Source organism: Amblyomma mixtum, chromosome 3 (genome assembly GCF_055824585.1).
Source record: "Amblyomma mixtum isolate Tamu chromosome 3, ASM5582458v1, whole genome shotgun sequence".
In the NCBI taxonomy this organism is placed as follows: domain Eukaryota; kingdom Metazoa; phylum Arthropoda; class Arachnida; order Ixodida; family Ixodidae; genus Amblyomma; species Amblyomma mixtum.
In genome coordinates, this window is record NC_143014.1 from 146,730,149 (window position 1) to 146,748,187 (window position 18,039).

Sequence of the window (18,039 nt, forward strand, 5' to 3'; positions counted from 1 at the left end):
GAGGTGGGGTCGTAATTGTCTTGCACGCATGAAGTGTAGTCTGGGGAACATCAAGCATCCTGTAATGCAGTGGGGCTGGGTAGGGTCTGTTAGTTACTCAGAAGTATTTCAAACTGTTATAGGTAAGCGTAGAAAGCTATTCACATTCTGTCAATGCCGCCGCGGTGGCTCAGTGGCTATGGTGGCCGCCGCGGTGGCCCAGCGGTTATGGTGCTCGGCTGCTGACCCGAAAGACGCGTGTTCAATCCCGGCCGCGGCGGCTAGAATTTCTTTGGAGGAGAAATTCTAGAGGCCCGTGTACTGTGCGATGTCAGTGCACGTTAAAGAACCCTAGGTGGTCCAAATTTCCGGAGCCCTCCACTACGGCGTCTCTCATAGCCTTAGTCGCTTTGGGACGTTAAACCCCATAAAACAAACCAAACCAGTGGCTATGGTGCTCGGCTGCTGACCCGAAAGACACGGGTTCGATTCCGGCCGCGGCGGTTGAATTTCTTTGGAGGAGAAATTCTAGAGGCCCGTGTTCAGTGCGATGTCAGTGCATGTTAAAGAACCCCAGGTGGTCGAAATTTCCGGAGCCCTCCACTACGGCGTCTCTCATAGCCTTAGTCGCTTTGGGATGTTAAGCCCCATAAACCAACCAACCAACATTCTGTCAGTGACTCTGCTGGCTGGACAGAGTGCAAAGGTATTGGAAGTCTCTCTTCCTGGATGGAGGTGCCTGTTCACTCGATCGGGCATTTCCCACAGATCTCTTGAACCTAACCTGCTCACACAGATAACATGCTGGGCAGAACGATTGTCCACAAGCCTGTCCGTGAACTCAACACCTGCAGCATAAGGTGGAGCTGCCTTGGTACTTTTCCACCACAAGGCACAGCAATGTTGAGAGGTAGACGTCCATTCGAAACAAGCGCACGTCTCGCTGGCTGTGTGATGGCACAGTACGTGAAGTGACAAACGAGAAAGAAGCCTGCATGCGGCGGAGACTAGCAACAGTACACCTATGTGTCTATCCTTGTTCACACATTGTTTGCCTTACGCTCGTGGCTTAGTGAGTAGATTGGCCATTTTCTGCTGCAGAGGGCTCCACAGGTGTGGGTTTGCGATGCTTTTTTTCATTAGTTCTTATGCATTGGCCCAGGGTTCCCATGATGTGCAGAAAAACCTTGGCAAACTAGGCATACAACACATCCCGTGTTAAAAAAGACCGTACTGACCACTAGCACATGCTTAAAGTGGTCACACAATCAGTCACCAGTGTGACATGCTCAGTCCTGCATGGAGCCATCTATATGTGTTTTTTCTGTTCATTTTAGGCCAAGCTGGCTGAGCTACAGTGCCTCATAGTGCGCCTACTGGAAGAGCGGCAACAGCAGTCAGGCCAGTCTGCCCTCCCACTGCCAGGAAAGGTCCTCACAGTGTCCTCTTTTGCTGGTAAGTGCACATCTCTCAAGTTATTGGCAAGTACAAGCCCTGCAGATATGAAAAAGTTAATGTTTGTGCTGTTGCTTATTGTAGTGCTTAGTAGTTTCGTGGTGAACGATGGATTAATGGCATCGACTTGAATGTAGCTCTTTGTCTGCAAGCATAACTGTAAAATTTCCTCTAACTTTTTGCCATTGGAAAAACAAAATTTTGCTTATAAAAAGCTCCTTCATTGCAAGAATTGGTAATTCAACTTGGCAAAGAGTAGTCTGAGCCAGTTGGTTGATATATAGTGAAAGGCAGTGCAAAAATAGGATGAAGAGATGTACAGCATGCAGTTCCTGCTTTTGCTACAAAAATAAGAAGGAAGCTAAAATCGTGAGAAAAATTCTGAAGCATTAACAAAGTAAAGGCTTGTACAAACATTTGTCTCATGTTGAGGTAGTCTCACACTAGGTGCAGGCAAGTTGTTGACTTCAAGGAATAGGACAAGAAGCCATGTGTGCTGCATGGGTAGCATGACAATAAAGGTGGGGCTGCATCTGTTGTAGCTGCTGATAGCTCTTTCAAATACAGTTTCACTAAAGGCACGGAGACACAAATTTCTTTCAATTTGAAAAAGGCTTACCTAAGCCTCGAAGATTTTGTGATGAATGTTTGATCTGTGTGTTTGTTAAATTCAGTGTAAATTCAACGTAATATGACAGGCAGTTTTAAACACTGCCCAGCCTAGGCAGTGTTGCTGCACAAACAATGTGGCAGCCGGGACGACGACGCCATTTTCATTTGAATGCTTGTAGTGACACCTACCCTGCTGATATCTGCAGATGCTCTTCAAAATGGACCAAGTGCAGGAGACACTGGGAGTACGCCTTTTACTGATTCTGCAGAAGAGGTGCAGGACGCCACTGCACAGAAGATAATGCATCTCTTGACTGAGATTGAAAGTTCAAGTGCTGTTGACTGTTCACCTGTCCCAGACACTTTCCACCCATGCCCTGTCTGCTCAGGACGTTTGTTGACCATCTAGGGACAAACTAAAGCAGGTTTGTTTGCAAAGGTTACTGCTGAACATTTTATTGATTGATAAATACACATTTTGCAGTACTTGTGCTCTTATGTCAAAGAGGGAGAGAAGGGAGGTGTTCATTATTCAGTATTTTGCTGCAGGTACAAGCTGCTGGGCAGAATGCAGTGCAGTGAAACTTCATTATAGCGAACCAGTAAAAAATCATAATATAGTTCGCTATAGCCGAAAGTTGTTATGTAAAATTTCGCAAAAAAAATTCGTGATGGAGAAGCTATATTTAGGCAGCGAAAGAACGGAGACTAGGAGAGGCCTTTTCCATAGTTTTAGCACTGCTTCGAAACCGCTCACGGCGATTGCGAAAGCCACAAAAAACTGAGCGGCAAACGCCAGTTAAGTTGGCTTCACTGCACAAAACCGCAGCACACGGCGGCGGTAGGTCAAACGTCAGCTGTGGTGGCTTCTTGCATTACAGCGATGTCGCTTTAAAAAATCTGATGCCAGGACAGAAGCTGTTGCAGTTTTCACTACCTCTGCTCCATGATAGTCGACGTTAGCAGACGTTGGCTGCTGGGAAGCTACAACTGACTGTGTCACTGGTTCCAAGGCACTACGACAGGTGCGAGAGGCACAAACGGGTGCCGACCACCCGGATACCAGGTCTTCTCGCCGCTGTATCTTCTATAGTGCTGTTGGCAAATGCAAGATAACGTGCGAACCATGACGCGAACGCTTGCAGCTTTGCCACGTGGATTAGATTGGTGTCACTTCTTGGGAGAAGAATTAAACAAAGACCTCAGGTAGAGTGCGGAGAATAAGGTTAAAGCAGTGTTTCTATAGAGTACTGGGCATCTAAAAAAAGAATAGCTTTATTGCACAGACCAGGGCTTTGTGGACATGCTGACATCAAAAACTTGTGCGCTTACTCTTTAGCTATTTAGTATACTGGGGATGACATGATAAGGGTGTTAATTATCCTTGTTTGGCAACTCTTACAGCTAGCTTAAAGTTAGATGGAATTCTGAAATCTGCTCACAGAATTTCACATCTCTATCAAGTTTGGTTACATTTCATGCATAAATAATGAAAGCAGTTTTAATTGCCGCATCTCCTCTTAAATTCAGTACAGAAGGCTTGCACGTGATGCCACTGGTGCCATTGCGGTGCCCCATGCATGGTTTGTGCAGTTAACACCAGAGCAGGTGGCGATAAGCGGATTAGATAACTGGGCAGACTTTCACTAAGGTCCTGGGCCACCAATACGGCAGCCACTGTGACATCTGTGCAACCCATCTGTACCTGGTCAGTTTTACAGATGCTTTCTGAATTACCTGAAGAAAGAAAGGTGACCTTGCCATAGCATTGGCACTGAACTAGGGCTCCACATTATTTTTTTTTTATGCGAAGCATACTAGCCGCACAACCAAGCTCTTCCTTGCTGCGCCGCGCGCGGCCGCGTAGCTACCACTTGACCTACATCGGCGCACCACGGGATATGACGTCACAACAGCTGTGAAAGCTGGGGCTCAACTCGTGCGCTCGCTTGCGGACGCGCAGCCTCCGCCGGCGGTATGCTTCGCATCCTAGGCTTAACCATAAGCTAAGCCAGGCCATTTTTTGTTTCCTACATGGTGAAGGTAAATGTTTGGCTCAGTTTGGGTTAATCTTCTAATAGCATTAAAACTAAGAACAAAAGGAGCAGAATACAGGTGTGTGAGAGTAAAAAGGAGTTTATATGTTTGGCTTACAAAGGCAGACATAAAAAAAACGAAAGTGAAAAGTGGCCACAACAGTGCAAAATGCCCTTGTAGCCACTTCGCTTGCTTTTTGAGTGGATTTTTTTCTGCTGCTAACTCCACTGTAAGATTAATGTGCAGTCTAAAAGCTGAAGCTGTAGTGGTGGTGGCATTGTGTTTTCAGCTTCATCTTTACTTTTTTTTCTTTTTTTGCAGTGTCATGCCTGTCTGGTGCACTGGAAAATGTGTAGCTTGATGCGAAACATTTAAATCCAGCAGCGTTCGGGTGCTGCCGTCCCAGTCGCAGAGGAACATTCCATCAGCGATTTGTTCGTGTAGTGGAGGGGTTTGAAGAGACCGAGAATGGACATCCACAGTGCCTTGAAAAGTTTTAGTGTGTTGTTCAAAGTGTACATTTTTTTCCTTCAAATCCTAGAAATCCTCATTTCTCTTGTTCGCCAAGTGACTGACTAGTTTTCTTTCTGCATGTGCGGGGATTGTCAGCTTGAAAATGTGCTGTATGCTATACTATACAAATACCGAATGACCTGCTTGAGCGATACCGAGTGTTAAGTGCGGCGTTAGGTCTTTTCCTTATTATGCTACTGAGTGTCCGGAAAGTTGGAAACAGCAGAGTCCAGTGAAAACAAATGTAAACTGTGCAACAAGTGATATCGAAGTTTTCTCCTTATGCAAGCAATAGGCATTGATAAATGCCTAACTGGATATGAAAGAAAAGATAACTTCTGAAGACCTTGTTTAGTTTCAGGTTGGGAAAACATGCCCAATTTGAATTAGTGTACAGGCACATTGCATGCCATATTTAAAAACAAATCTATGTTTAGTTATATTTATATTTCCTTTGCTACTGACATTGCTACTATTTAGGTAAACTATGTTACCTTCAGGAACTCCTTCAAGTCTTGTAAAAAGGAGAATTTTGACAGCTGTGAGGGTTCAAGAAGAAAGCAGCAGTGAACTTTTTTTTATCCCTATTACTCTGCAAAATTTCATGTTCAGTGCTTGTGCAGTTAAGAATCGAGAAGTGTTTGCCTCCTTAGCAGCCCAATTGTTTTCCCTTTGCCTGCAGCCATGTTGTTATTGCAGCTCAAGATAACTTTTAAAAAATTTTTCTTTAGTTCTAAACAGAGAAAGCGTAAGTACCAATACAAAGAACTTGTGATGTCATCATCACTAATGCTATTTTTTTACTGCTCGTCCCTCTGCTAAGCCTGTCTGGTTCTTCAAGGTTGAATATACATACGCTGTTTAAGCTACAGTACACAGACACTTGTGCAAGTGAAGTGTCTCCTGTATTGTAAACATGAACTGTAGGGCTTGAAGCAGTTGCATCAAGAAGGATGTAGAGCTGTGATGTTGTAAAGATGCCTTGCTGTTCGCAGATAACTATATTCTGGATTGTGTTGAATATACCAATAATCTTGATTTGGAGTACACTGTTTTTGGTCCAAATCATTATTAGCAGTTGTGGAACCATCGCATAAATGGAGTTGTGTTGTGTATTTGAATCTTCATTGGTTGCTTTTTGTAAATGTATGAAGCTTTAATAAATTTGTAGTTCACAAGTTACTATCGCTTCCCTTAAAAGGGCAGGTAATGATTCTGCGTAAACATTAACTATTTAGGTCCACAATTTTAATTGCATTCGTTCCACAGCCACATTTGCATAACCTTGCAGAAGGTGCCAGCCTGAAGGCGCACTGCTGCATATTTTTTTCTTTTTGGCATGTTTCTGTGACCCCCAATCCTAACTACATGACAGGAAAGGGGCACCAGTTTCTGTTCTGTACAGCCATGAGCATGCTTAGCTAAAATACTCAGCCAATGCTCTGCAGAGCAAAAGAATTGAAAGTGGCTTCAAGGACAATGCCTGTGCTCAACCACAACCTAATAGACATGCAAGTGGCATAAGCGCAAGTACCATGCCCCTGACACAGCAACTACACTGTAATTTCACTTTATTTGTTGCACAGCACACCGCTGGTACTCTTAGACAAGCCTACTCATGGCTGTACACTTTGGGGCCATATTTAATTATTAAAAATTTTCGTTTCAGAGCTGGAACTGTCACTGGAAATATGCGCATTTCCTAGCACTTCAGGAAGTAAGCTATTCAATGCAGTTAGTGTAGAACTGTGCGTTGTGTAAGCATTGCATTTCACACTGGGATTAACCACATCAGTGTATTGTCGGTTGTGTACTCAACTTGATGTTTAACCAAGGAGGAATGAGTTCACATCCTTGTCATGTAATGCTTTCACACTTGCAGGGCAGTTTCGCTTATAACTTACCAGATTATTCTTTTGTATGAGCAAATATTTTCATAATGTGTCGTACACGCCTGTGGTGACCATACCGATGGCTAGCCTGAGTCGCATTTTCACAAAGAGTGCTATGAACTGCATTGCACGAACTGCTGAATGTGGACATCATCCACAGCTAGTATACTCATGAAAGAAGACTATTTAAAAAAAAAAAAAAAAAGTACCTTTATTTATCTCCGACATGTACATTGATCTAGAAAAAGATGAAAGTTCATAGGTAACTGGCAACACTTAGCCAAAATGCCACAAGCTTCTCGAGGAAATGAGCTCTGACAGCCAAATAGTGTCTTAAGAGTGCATTGAAAGTGGAAGAGAAACAGTGCAATTTTCAAATTTTGGAATTTAAATATTTACCCCTCAGTAGCAGCACTGAGAAAGTTCTGGAATGGATAACACAGAACATCCAAGTTTGAGAGTCGACTCAGAAATATGTGGTATCATAAAGCATTTTAATAGCGCAGATATATTACTATACGAAAGCACACTTTTATGATGTCATATATTCAGGCGTTATGCAATATTTCGTCGCAGTCTAAGTAGCAAGGTTCACTCTTGGCCAGACTTTAGGCAATGGCTGTACAAGCTCAAAAATAAATAATATAGCATCTGCAGCATCAGAAACTACCCATACTTCGCATATGCCCAAGCTAACTTTGATAACTTCTACAGAAATATAGAACCTTGAAGGATGTAAAACTGCCCAGGCATACAGCACGTGTGCGCAGTTCCTCCCAAAATCACGTTCATACCAACAAGAAGATCGTATGTACAGAAGCAAGCTACACATTTTTCATTTGCAGACGTTTGCCTTGACCCTACAGCAGTGTGCAAATGCTTGAAAAGACGTTAACAACCCTTCTGGTGTAAGCCTGAATGCAGACCACCTGTCCTCAAATTATCACAGTGACATGCATCAATGCTTAGCTTTGCATGTGCCAGAGAAGTGAAGAAGAAAAAAAAAAAAAGACCAGCTAACAGTACCTCAAAATGTTATGCACAAGTCAAAGCTCCAAGACGGAATAACAAGCATGCCAACACTGGGCCCTTTGTTACGATGATGATCACCGGCCTAACAAGAATACATTGTTGGGTACCTCCTACGTGGTTCCCTATTATGCTCGCATTGAAAATTTAAGCGAGCGCCACATATATCTTCATCCTGCACTTCCCTTTATGCTACTCTGAACAATGGCTGAGCAGTTTCGAAGCACAGTGCAATTATATCGCTTTGTGCCGGCTGCTTTACATGCAGCACAGTTGAAGGGGTATCAAGTAAATATGATTTTGAGTGCAAAGTATGCAATGCACAAACAAAGTGAAAGTACGTTTCTTTTAAAAATGGGGCACCATTCCCAGTGGTGAATGAGGCAAGTAAGGCTACTAAAGCAAACAGACTGGCACTCACTCACAATAAACAGTGTGCTGCAACTCAAACAAAACCTGTGCGTGGAACACCACCAGCTTTCTGATAATGAGGTGGCTGCACCTTAAGCTCAGACAACGGCTCTCCTCCTGGGCAGATAGATGAAAAAGCAAAACTAAAAGGACACCTTCTGTTGCACAATATGCCTAGAAGATAAACCCTCACGTCATGCTGACACCCAAGGCTCTACGTGAGTGTTCATATACAACATAACTAATGCTGACTGCTGGAGCCACTTTCATGAAGTTCGGAGTGATGCCACGATAAAGGCCACTGAAGCCTTCAGTTCGGACGATGCCTTTGATGAGTCCAATCATGGAGGTCCGCTCGTGTTTTCCATCTGCAGTAAACAAACCAAAACCTCAGTGTAACTAACTTACCTCACGAGATAACACTGACAAATAGAACAGGTTCACAAAACAGCAACCACCTCTTCAACATCACCATTCATAAACCCTTAAGGGGACAAGATGTTCTAGGGCATATTCCTCGGCAACTGAGAGGTACCATTTAGCTGTTTACATAAGTTTGAAATACATATACATATACATAAGTTTACACATACACACACACACATACACATATACAGTTACACACATATACACATCACAGTTTACACACATATACACATCACAGTTTACACATATACACATCATACACACACATCACATCATATACACATCACAGTTTACACATATACACATACACATCACATCATATACACATCACATCATATACACATCACAGTTTACACATACACATAAGTTTTAAACGCATTTTTTTTAATTAAGGTTTTAATGCAGCCCTTCATGAAATCAAAAATTCAGGGGGGCACTTTGTAGACCTAAAGTGCGGTGAGGCAAAGCCTTAAGCGTGTTGTTGCTGCTTGTGTCACTGATGTGTGGTTAAGATGTTAAGCTTCGCCTCTAAGAGTGGAACGCGACAGTGCCTTGCAACGCTGCCAGAGAGTCCACAGAACGCCATCGCCCATTCGGCTCTACGCCTTGCTCGTCGGTAATCTGGTTTTTGAGGAAAGGAAATGTATCTGTCTCGCATATCTCGGAGGACACCTGAACCTCACCGTAACGGGAAGGGAGGAAGATGGGAGTGAACAAAGACACCATATTCACTAGACGTGCCTTTGTTCATTCCAAACCAGCGAGCTGGCATGGCGGAGTGGTTAGAGTGCTCTTCTCGCACTCCGGAGACCCTGGTTCGATTCCCCAACTCGACCAATAGGCCTCTCCCTTGAGTAAACAACGTGACGTCACGGAACGCACGTGCAGCGACTGCAGCGCTCTCCTCCCTAGCGGCGATGGGCAAAACGCTCTCTCTTCGGCTGGCATCCAACGCTCCCGTACATGCCTCGGAAGCGATGGAGCTGTCAGAGTACGCGAAGTCACTGCCTGAAATCGCCCGGCAGCGATATGTCAAAAAGTTGAAAGTCGACGGGAAACAGTACCCTGTCCCCTTCGTTTTGAAGGACTGGAGAAACGACCCGAAATTGTGGCCAAACGTGCATTTTGGCGACATATACGTTAATCTCGTTCAGACGCCCGGCCCTTACACTACTGAGAGCATGAAGTGCTACCGTTCGCTGAAGGCGTACGTTCTTGCAGCGGAAGGGCACGTGCGCCAAGTTTTGGCAGCCGACTTTGGTTTAGAGTGCTGCTTTTTAAAAGCGAAAGTGACCCCGTCGCAGAGGACCACCGGCGAGCCGTACGAAGCGTGGGCGCTTTTAAGCGTCCACGCTTCGTACGGCTCGCCGGTGGTCCTCTGTGAGAAGAAGGAAGCGTACAGGCAGCTCACTGCACATGCATGGCCGGGTAAGTTCAAGTGTTCGGTGGGATGTCGAACAACAGCGTTTTAACGCGCTACCTTGATCAGCAGAAAGATAATTGCATGCAGCAGATTCATTACACGCTAACCGTTACGTCAGAATACTGTTCACGTGTGAAGTCAGCGTACAATAATGCAGTGCGTAGGATGTCATATATTTTGATTGTGTTAGTGCATGCGAGGTCTTATATTTTGATTGTGTTATCCGATTCTGTATCGCAACCGCCGCCGCCATGACATCGCTGATTCTATCTCGGCCGCTTGTCGACGGGGCTGAAGCTGAGAACGCTGACTGTCGCTTCGTTGGGGGAGAATCTGCTCTAACTGTTGTGCCCTCTGCGCGGTCACTGCTCAGAGCCATTGCGAAAAAAAAAAACGCTTATGACCGTGCGGTGTCGGGTCTGTTAAAAGGGTCCTTAGGCGGCTGAAACTGCTCCGGTTCCGAGCACCGCGACGCCCCTTACATCCCATGTGTCGCCTGAGTTCAAACCCTGCACAGCTAACCTACTTTACGCTTTCTTGCCCCATACTACCTGTTTGCAACAACTAAGATGTTGCTAAGATTGGCCGCTCAAAGCGACCACACTTCTTCATGTCTGCGCTGGGATTTCTCTTCTTGAATGAGAAAACGCTGGGCACCCGGTCCGGGTGGTCCGGTAACGAGGACGGGGCGCCTGCGTTGGCGGATAAGACGAAAAGTTCACAGTGCCATTCACCTCGCTAGCTCTCCAAAATCAGCAAGTGAAAGAAAGGAATGCTTCTTAGCAGAGATGAAGTGCGCTCCGCTTGGCTTCCATTTATCTCGACGCATTGCGTGCACCCACCCCTTCAGGAGATTCTCGTCCCGCGGAAAACGAAAAAAGCGGACGCCTTTCTTGGCACGGTTAGTGCATCCCACGGCACAGCAGCTCGCAGGCATCACGTGACAGGGTCGAGGCACGGGTTCCGGCGCCCGCACTGCGACAGCTTCCTTGCTCGCCCAGCAAAACTATACGGGATCGCACGCAAACGGAGGACTGTTTTGCCCATCGGGTTCCCGGCGTGAGCCGGAAACGTCATCGCCGTGACGTCACTCGCCTCGCGTGACGTACCCGAGGAGAGGTCTATTTCCTACTCTGTTTTATTTATTTGTCTGGTCTAACTAGAAAGGTTAATTAGGCTAATTGGTTAATTCAGCAATTAACAAAACTCAGTCCCACTTACTTGGAGCAACACTATACGATCCCTTCAATTGGTTGCATGGTTACTAGCCAACATACAATTGGACCTGTTTGAAATTTGCGCACTGTGACGTCATGACCATTTCAACCAATTGAAACAAGGTAAGCGTAGCTACGGCGGCCACCTGAGGTCTTGCTTTCTGAGTGTTGCTTTCGCAACAAAAGCATTCAATGCACATGCCTTACTTCGGTTCAGTATACAGGGTGTTCTTCGGAAGACGAAGTCATTTTCAAAAGTATGCTTTTTGTGATAAAATGATCATTCTTGAACCATGACAGCAACAGCATTGGTGGATGTCATTAAACTTGTGAGGTAAGTTGACTACTTGGGTAATTAGCAAAAACCTGCTATCGACTTTTAACTTTAGCAGCTAGGCTAATTGGTTGCATTTAGAGAATTGTAGCGGGCTATCGGGGCAGCCTATATCGATTAGTGGATGTGGGGAACTGCAGTTGCCCTTAGCGCTACGATGCTAGGAATTTCGGCTGTCCAGACTCATTGAAGGTGCACATGGAGATCGCAGAGCCAGCACAGTCACACCCACTGGCTGACGCAGCTCGGAGCAGAGGCATCACACTCCTTCCATTCTTTCCCTCTGGCTCAAGTGGCAGGATGCGGGCGCCGCTCGAGTAGGTAGGAGTGAGGCGGGCATGGCTGCACTCTCTTTGTGGCCACAGCATGCCAGCCATAATTCCTAGCGTCATAGCACCAATGGCAGTTACTTTTCTCCACATCTAATAATTAATATCGGCTCCCCTGATGCCTCGCTACAACCCACCAATTGCAACAGAGCGCCTAACTGCCAAACCTTAAGATATAATTATTAGATTTGAGTTAATTACTCTAGAAATCAACTTACCTCTCACAATTTATGGAGTCTGCCATTGTAACAAATTACCATACTTTGAGGATAGCTGAATTTTCAGTGAGAAGTTTTTCACTCGGCCAACATTTTACAACCTATTTATTCAACAGGCACATACGCTCGTCAGCGGCTATGCAGTGGTGCAGCCGTACAGTGATGGCACAATGTTTGCTGACTCCCGAACAATGTGATCGCATGGAAGTGCAAGGACGTTCAGTAAACTACCAGGTAGTCAAGTTGATATGGATTTTTTTTTTTTTGTGGACACTTGGAACAACAATCCCAGTGATACCTGCGAGACGAGCTTGTGATGTAACAAAGAACTTTATACCTAAACACTGCATCACTGCATTGTCTTTGGAATAGCAAAAGCTGCCAAAACTGACTGGGTTATGACATTAACACTGTTTCTGGGTTATCTGATCTAACTTATCAGTCACTTTTCCATGCTGATTTCAGAACGAAGTTTCCGCTGCAGCAAAATTTTTCACAGGTCCTGTGAATTATGCTGCAGTGGGGTTCAATTCTGTCGAGAACTGAGTGTTTCTTACAACACTTGAGTGAGTACATCATTCCACAGGGTACGTCAGCACATAATCCAGTGGTTCTCTACTTTGTTTATTGACTGCAGTCATTCAAAGGCTTCATTATGTGTTCCATCTTTCTTCGTTTTTGATACAGAAATGTGCACTGCAGAACTGATGAAAAGCAGGGCTACAACTACTAGAAACGTGTCTTTTTGCAGCAGCTAGAATAACATTTAAGGTGTGTTCTGTGTTGCTCACAATTTATATGATTTAGAAATGCAGTGTTACACCTTACACGCAACGGTCATTGTTTGGTTAATGGAGCTGAAACCAAAACAGCATGAGGGAAGAAAATGTGAAACTAAAATTAGGTGTTTGCAGTCATTTGTGAAACGCTACCTCAGACTGATGCCACTGATAGTGATGGGGCTTTTAAAAGGCAACATTCAGTTTGGATTGGTTTATGGAGGTTTAACGTCCCAAAGCGACTCCGGCTATGAGGGACGCCGTAGTGAAGGGCTCCGGAAATTTCGGCCACCTGGGGTTCTCTAACGTGCACTGACATCACATAGTACACAGGCCTCCAGGATTTCACCTCCATCGAAATTCGACCGCCACGGCCAGGATCGAACCTGCGTCTTTCGGATCAGCAGCTGAGAGCCACAACCACTCAACCACCGCGGCGGCTTAAAAGGCAACATTTAGGCCAACAACCCCATGCATGTGGTCAAGCTACATACTGTAGGTTTGATTATATATTTGATGCCATGGCACATAGCATAAATGTGTAAGGATGCCAGCAGTGGACAATTCAAACACCATCCCCAAGACATTCCTGCTTGTCACCGACCAAGGTAACTAATAGAGTCCCAAAATGAAGACTTCAGCTGCTGGTTTTACGGATGTGCTTGACTATTCGGACATCTCCATGGCACTGCAACATACCCTGTAGAACCAATGTGCAATAGCAACTGAAATTTCAGACATGTTCCAACTAACCGCTCAATTTTTCAGAGACCCCAGTAACACTCACTGCAGTACTGACACCAATGGGCAAGTAACTGTTTATAATTCAAATTTCAAAAGGAAACAGAAAATAGTTCAAATAAAGTGGAGTTCAACCTAAACAGGAGTACCTTACAATGGCTGGGCTGACATTTTCCTTTGGCTGGCATACAATGACTGCATAGCGCATGCATGACTAAGAGCCTATGTCGTTGCCAGACACCTTCCACTGTGCAAGCTTGGAATGATGGCCACAGTTCGTGAGAAAAGGTAGTAATGAAGTGTGTGGGAGGTGTAAGACTACACTGAGGCTGCTGACCCGAAAGGCGCGGGTTCGATCCTGGCCGCGGCAGCTGAATTTCGATGAGGCGAAATTCTAGAGGCCCGCGTACTGTGCGATGTCAGTGCACGTTAAAGAACCTTAGGAGGTCGAAATTTCCGGAGCCCTTCACTGCAGCGCCCCTCATAGCCTGAGTTGCTTTGGGACGTTAAACCCCAATAAACCAAACAAACGTTTTTTTGTATTTTTTTATTCCTGGGCTTACAAATAATCTAACTGGAAACTTGTTTTCATATGTCTTCCAGAGAGCCAGATATAATGATTAACATACAGAATACGACCGGAGCATGCTGCTTGAAGTCCTGGAAAACACCGTTTTTAAGGTGTGCATGCGGGGCGCGGAATACAGGTTCTCGTTTGAAAGGTTATCCTTCGCTCTTTCTTCTAATGCACTTGCTGTCCTTCGCCACAAGTACTAGCACGAAATTTCAAGGGTGAACATGAAACTTTAGAAGTAGTGAGGCCTCAGTGGCTAGAAAAACGAAATCTGAGATGGGGTCAACGCAAACTTGAACATGCGGCAATCAAGCATTGCTACCTGCCACTACCTTGGTTCGTCATCCTCCTTGGAAGTGTCTTGATAGCCTTGTAGCTTTGAATGTGTATCTTTTCACCAGGAAAATGTCATCTACGAGAATATCCCTCAGGCATTCGGAAAACGGGGACACGGCATCGGTCCACCAAGGCGACAGGCAAGCGCAGTAGCCGACGCAGTTAAGCTGATGCTATTTCCTTGTTTGGTTTTTTTTTTTTCAGAGACCATTGAGAACAAACGTGGGAACGTGACTGTGCAGCACTGTTGCTGTGGGTATTTCTAATACTACATCACTCAGAATATGCAGAGATTTATGTGTTGTTATAATAAATTTTTTAAGTAACAACACTCCCTGAAGGTTTAGTTTAGAACTAAAATAAACTACAGTAAAACCTCGTTCATTCGGCCCCTGTTAATTCGGAAATTCGCATAATTCGGACTGCTGTCGGAGCCCCGCCAAACGCCCATGCAGGTCTATGGCGTTGAAAGCTCGCTTATTTGAAGGCCGTGGGGCTAACAGCGGTCAATTCGGACAGGCCCCCGAAGAGGCGTTATGTTGAGATATGACGTGCTTAACACGCGATTGCCCAGATATTTGTCCAGAGGCCTGAATTGCAAATTACGTTTTCTCCCATGCCACTCTGACGTGCGCACAAAGGCAGGCACGTTGATGGTTGGCAGGTTCCCGTCGACAGGCGTACTATCGCTTCAGCTATATCTTTTTGAAAGTGCATCGTAATTCGATCATGGCCGTTTACTTTTCTGGGCTGTGACAGCGCCCAAGACTTCGGAAGAGAGGGCATGAGCGGACTGGAGTGGCGGCGACGCGTCGAAAGGGAGACAACATGTACTGTGAGTACACAAACACCGAAATGCTGCATGGACCAGACAACGTGCCCACACGCCGCGCTCCAATTTTCCGAGTCTCCCCACGGAGACCCGACTCAAGTGGCGCAGAGGGCGCCGCCCTCTTGCCCAAGTTGTCTCCCCTATATATTTTATTGTATGCACTCTGCTGTGGCTTGTGTATAATGGAGGGCATCCTGCCTGTCATCAAAATGCAAGTTTTGATGGTATTGCTAAAGAACAGTTGGAGATGCGGTGCGTTTAGTCGCAGGTACGATCTCCTCGCTTTGAAAAGCACTGCAGTTTTCTTCCGCTCACCGTCTCCGCGAAGCCGTACGCCTCCAATGCGCTTCGCTGCAGCATCTTCACGTATTTGAGACGAAAGAATTCGACACAGTTGAGTTCCATGAACATTTACGACTATTCAAATTTTAGCAACAAAAAAAAACGTCCGAGTACGCTACCACCTCACAACCATGCAACGCAAGTGTGATGTGAGAACCAGCAGAAAATATCAGCCTCGCCATTGAAGAGGCTCCCTTTTAGCCTGAATTCTGATTAATTAAATCACGTTTTCAATCCTCCTTGAAGTCTGAATTAACATGGTTCCGCTATAAACATTCTACAGCTGCTTGGCAATTAGCGGCGGTGCCACGGCGAGTGTGAATGAAGTCCAAAAAGCTGAGCAATCATTTGTGACGCGTCCAAAATATCAGGCGCTCTTATACATTGGCTCTATGGGGCATGTTGCAATGTCACGAAAAAATATCAAACAATCAAGCATGTCTGAAAAGTCACAGATCTGAAATTTTGGTCATCGCCTGTAATGAAACTCAGACTGGGAATGTGCAATTGTAAATTGTGGGGGTTAACGTCCCGAAGCAACACATGGGCTATGAGCGATGCCGTAGTTGAGGGGTCCCGATTAAATTAGATCCAAGGGGTTCTTCAACGTGCGCTGACAATGCATAGCTCACGGGCGTTATTGTATTTCACCTCCATTGACATACAGCCGCCATGGCCGGGTTTGAACCCACGACCTTGTAATTAGCAGCTAAACTCCAAAGCAACTGAGCCACCACGGAGTTCATACTGGGGATGATTAACCACTGGGAATAAATAACTATACAATCTTCAGTGCCGCAGTTTGTGTAAGCCGCCGAGGCTGCGGTTCATACAAAACATGACATGTTTTTTAAGCATTAGGACTACAGTGTGCAGTAAATGGGAGGCTCAGAAAAAGCTTAGAGAAGTCTTAAGCACCGAAGTTCTTCATAGCTACGGTGCACTTTTGAGTGATACACAACTATACACAACTATGCTGTAGCACATCATGCACTAAGCATCCTTTTCCTTATTCACTACGCCATAATTGCTTGTGGTGTGCACACAGGATGTTGCCTCCGTGGGACGCGTAAGCAACACCCCACAAGGTCAGCAGCTACTCTCAGCACAGTGCACAACACATGCACTTCCAAAAGACCACATTCACAGCGTGTACAAACATTTTTTTTAAAGAATTTCCAATTTTCGATTACATTAATTATGGGAATAAAGATACTTACCTTATCTTATGCATCAATGTAAACATATATTTGATATTTGGAAATTTTTTTTATTTCCTGCACTATTCTTCATAGCCTGGCTTCAGTGATGTCCATTTATATGTATAGTTGAATCCCGCTACAATGAAATTAGTAGGACATGCGGAAAAGTGCACGTGAAATCAGCAAAGAAATGCAGATTAAAAATTTAGAGAGCACCTGGGCAACTGCAGGCAAGATCATGCAGTGGGTGACTAGTTGACACTTTTGATTTACCTAATATTTTTATATGTCACTGCTTGATGACTGGAAGAAGGAATCTGCAACTGTTTTTATCCAGAAAAAATATTTTTAAGTACAAAAGTCTTGATCATGAGGACGTGGACTCCCATGGTTATGCACAGCACTGTTTTGTCACTTGTGGTTAAAAATAACTCGAAATATAGGGTGGAATGATCCACGAAAATGTTTACAGTGAATTTAGGCATTCTGTTTCAAACAGTTTATTCTTTTCTCTAAAATTGTGCAAACTTGGCATGCATAAATTTGCTTGCTAACTTCAAAGATATTTAGGTAAGAGAAGAAATAAGCTATAACTGCAACCACTTAATGCTCTATTCTTCACAACCTTATCTGCTAAACAATATGAACTTCACGGTAATGAGAAAACTTAAAGAAATCGCAAAACCACAAGAACTTTGAACGCTGATTAGAAGAGAAGAAAATAATATTTGATATTTTTTATATTTCGCCCAGATATTGTACACTGCTGTATGAATACTCTTAGGCGTTAAAAACATGTGGCATAATATAGCTGTTTCAGTAGATGCAGCACCTCAAAAGAAGCCCTTTTTTATGCACATTGCATTTTTTGACAACTTTGGTAATGAATGAATTGAAATATCTTGCAAGACAATGCTCCAAAATTTCTAGGCATCATAGGGTGCATCTAGTTATTCTTGTCATTTTCTCATCTTTTTTTCCTTTTTTTTAATACCTCAAAATTTGATCGCTTGAAAAATTTTTTCTAACTTGACCACTTCAACCTCTTGCTTCAACTTCATATACCATTCGGCCTCCCCCGCTGTGATACAACGCTGTTGTGCCGCCTGTGGCTGGGAGTGGCATTCACAAACGCCTATTCCAATCTCATCGCAATGGCAGACTCTCCAGCGTGTGAGCAGTGCGGTTGTGATGAAATGATCGGACACCTCCTCTGTGACTGCCCTCCTTTTGAGCGAGAGCGCGGTTTCCTGATTGCTACCCTGTACCGCTTGGACTCACGTCCTCTAACAGAGGACAATGTTCTGGGACCTTGGACACAACCTTTCTCATAAAGGAAAGCGGTGAAAGCGCTCCTG

The 18,039-nt window shown here is 44.7% G+C and overlaps 2 protein-coding genes across 8 annotated transcripts in view; one reads left to right on the top strand and one right to left on the bottom strand.

Moving 5' to 3' along the window:
• The window catches only part of LOC149352303 (golgin subfamily A member 2-like), an 80,262-nt gene extending 74,484 nt beyond the window's left edge, over positions 1-5,778 (top strand). For all 5 annotated transcript variants that reach the window (XM_089581477.1, XM_089581474.1, XM_089581473.1 and 2 more), the window contains 3 exons: positions 1,317-1,434; positions 2,253-2,471; positions 4,405-5,778. In XM_089581477.1, coding sequence (XP_089437603.1) covers positions 1,317-1,434; positions 2,253-2,455 — 321 coding nt within the window. In that variant the 3' untranslated portion in view covers positions 2,456-2,471; positions 4,405-5,778. The remainder of the gene's footprint in view (positions 1-1,316; positions 1,435-2,252; positions 2,472-4,404) is intronic.
• Positions 5,779-6,961: 1,183 nt separating this feature from the next.
• SCaMC (Short Calcium-binding Mitochondrial Carrier) overlaps positions 6,962-18,039 on the bottom strand; it is a 63,848-nt gene continuing 52,770 nt past the window's right edge. For 2 of the 3 annotated variants that reach the window (XM_089581479.1, XM_089581478.1), the window contains exon 10: positions 6,962-8,296. In XM_089581479.1, the coding sequence (XP_089437605.1) occupies positions 8,118-8,296 (179 nt within the window). In that variant the 3' untranslated portion in view covers positions 6,962-8,117. The remainder of the gene's footprint in view (positions 8,297-18,039) is intronic. The other variant, XR_016290745.1, reaches the window with a different exon arrangement.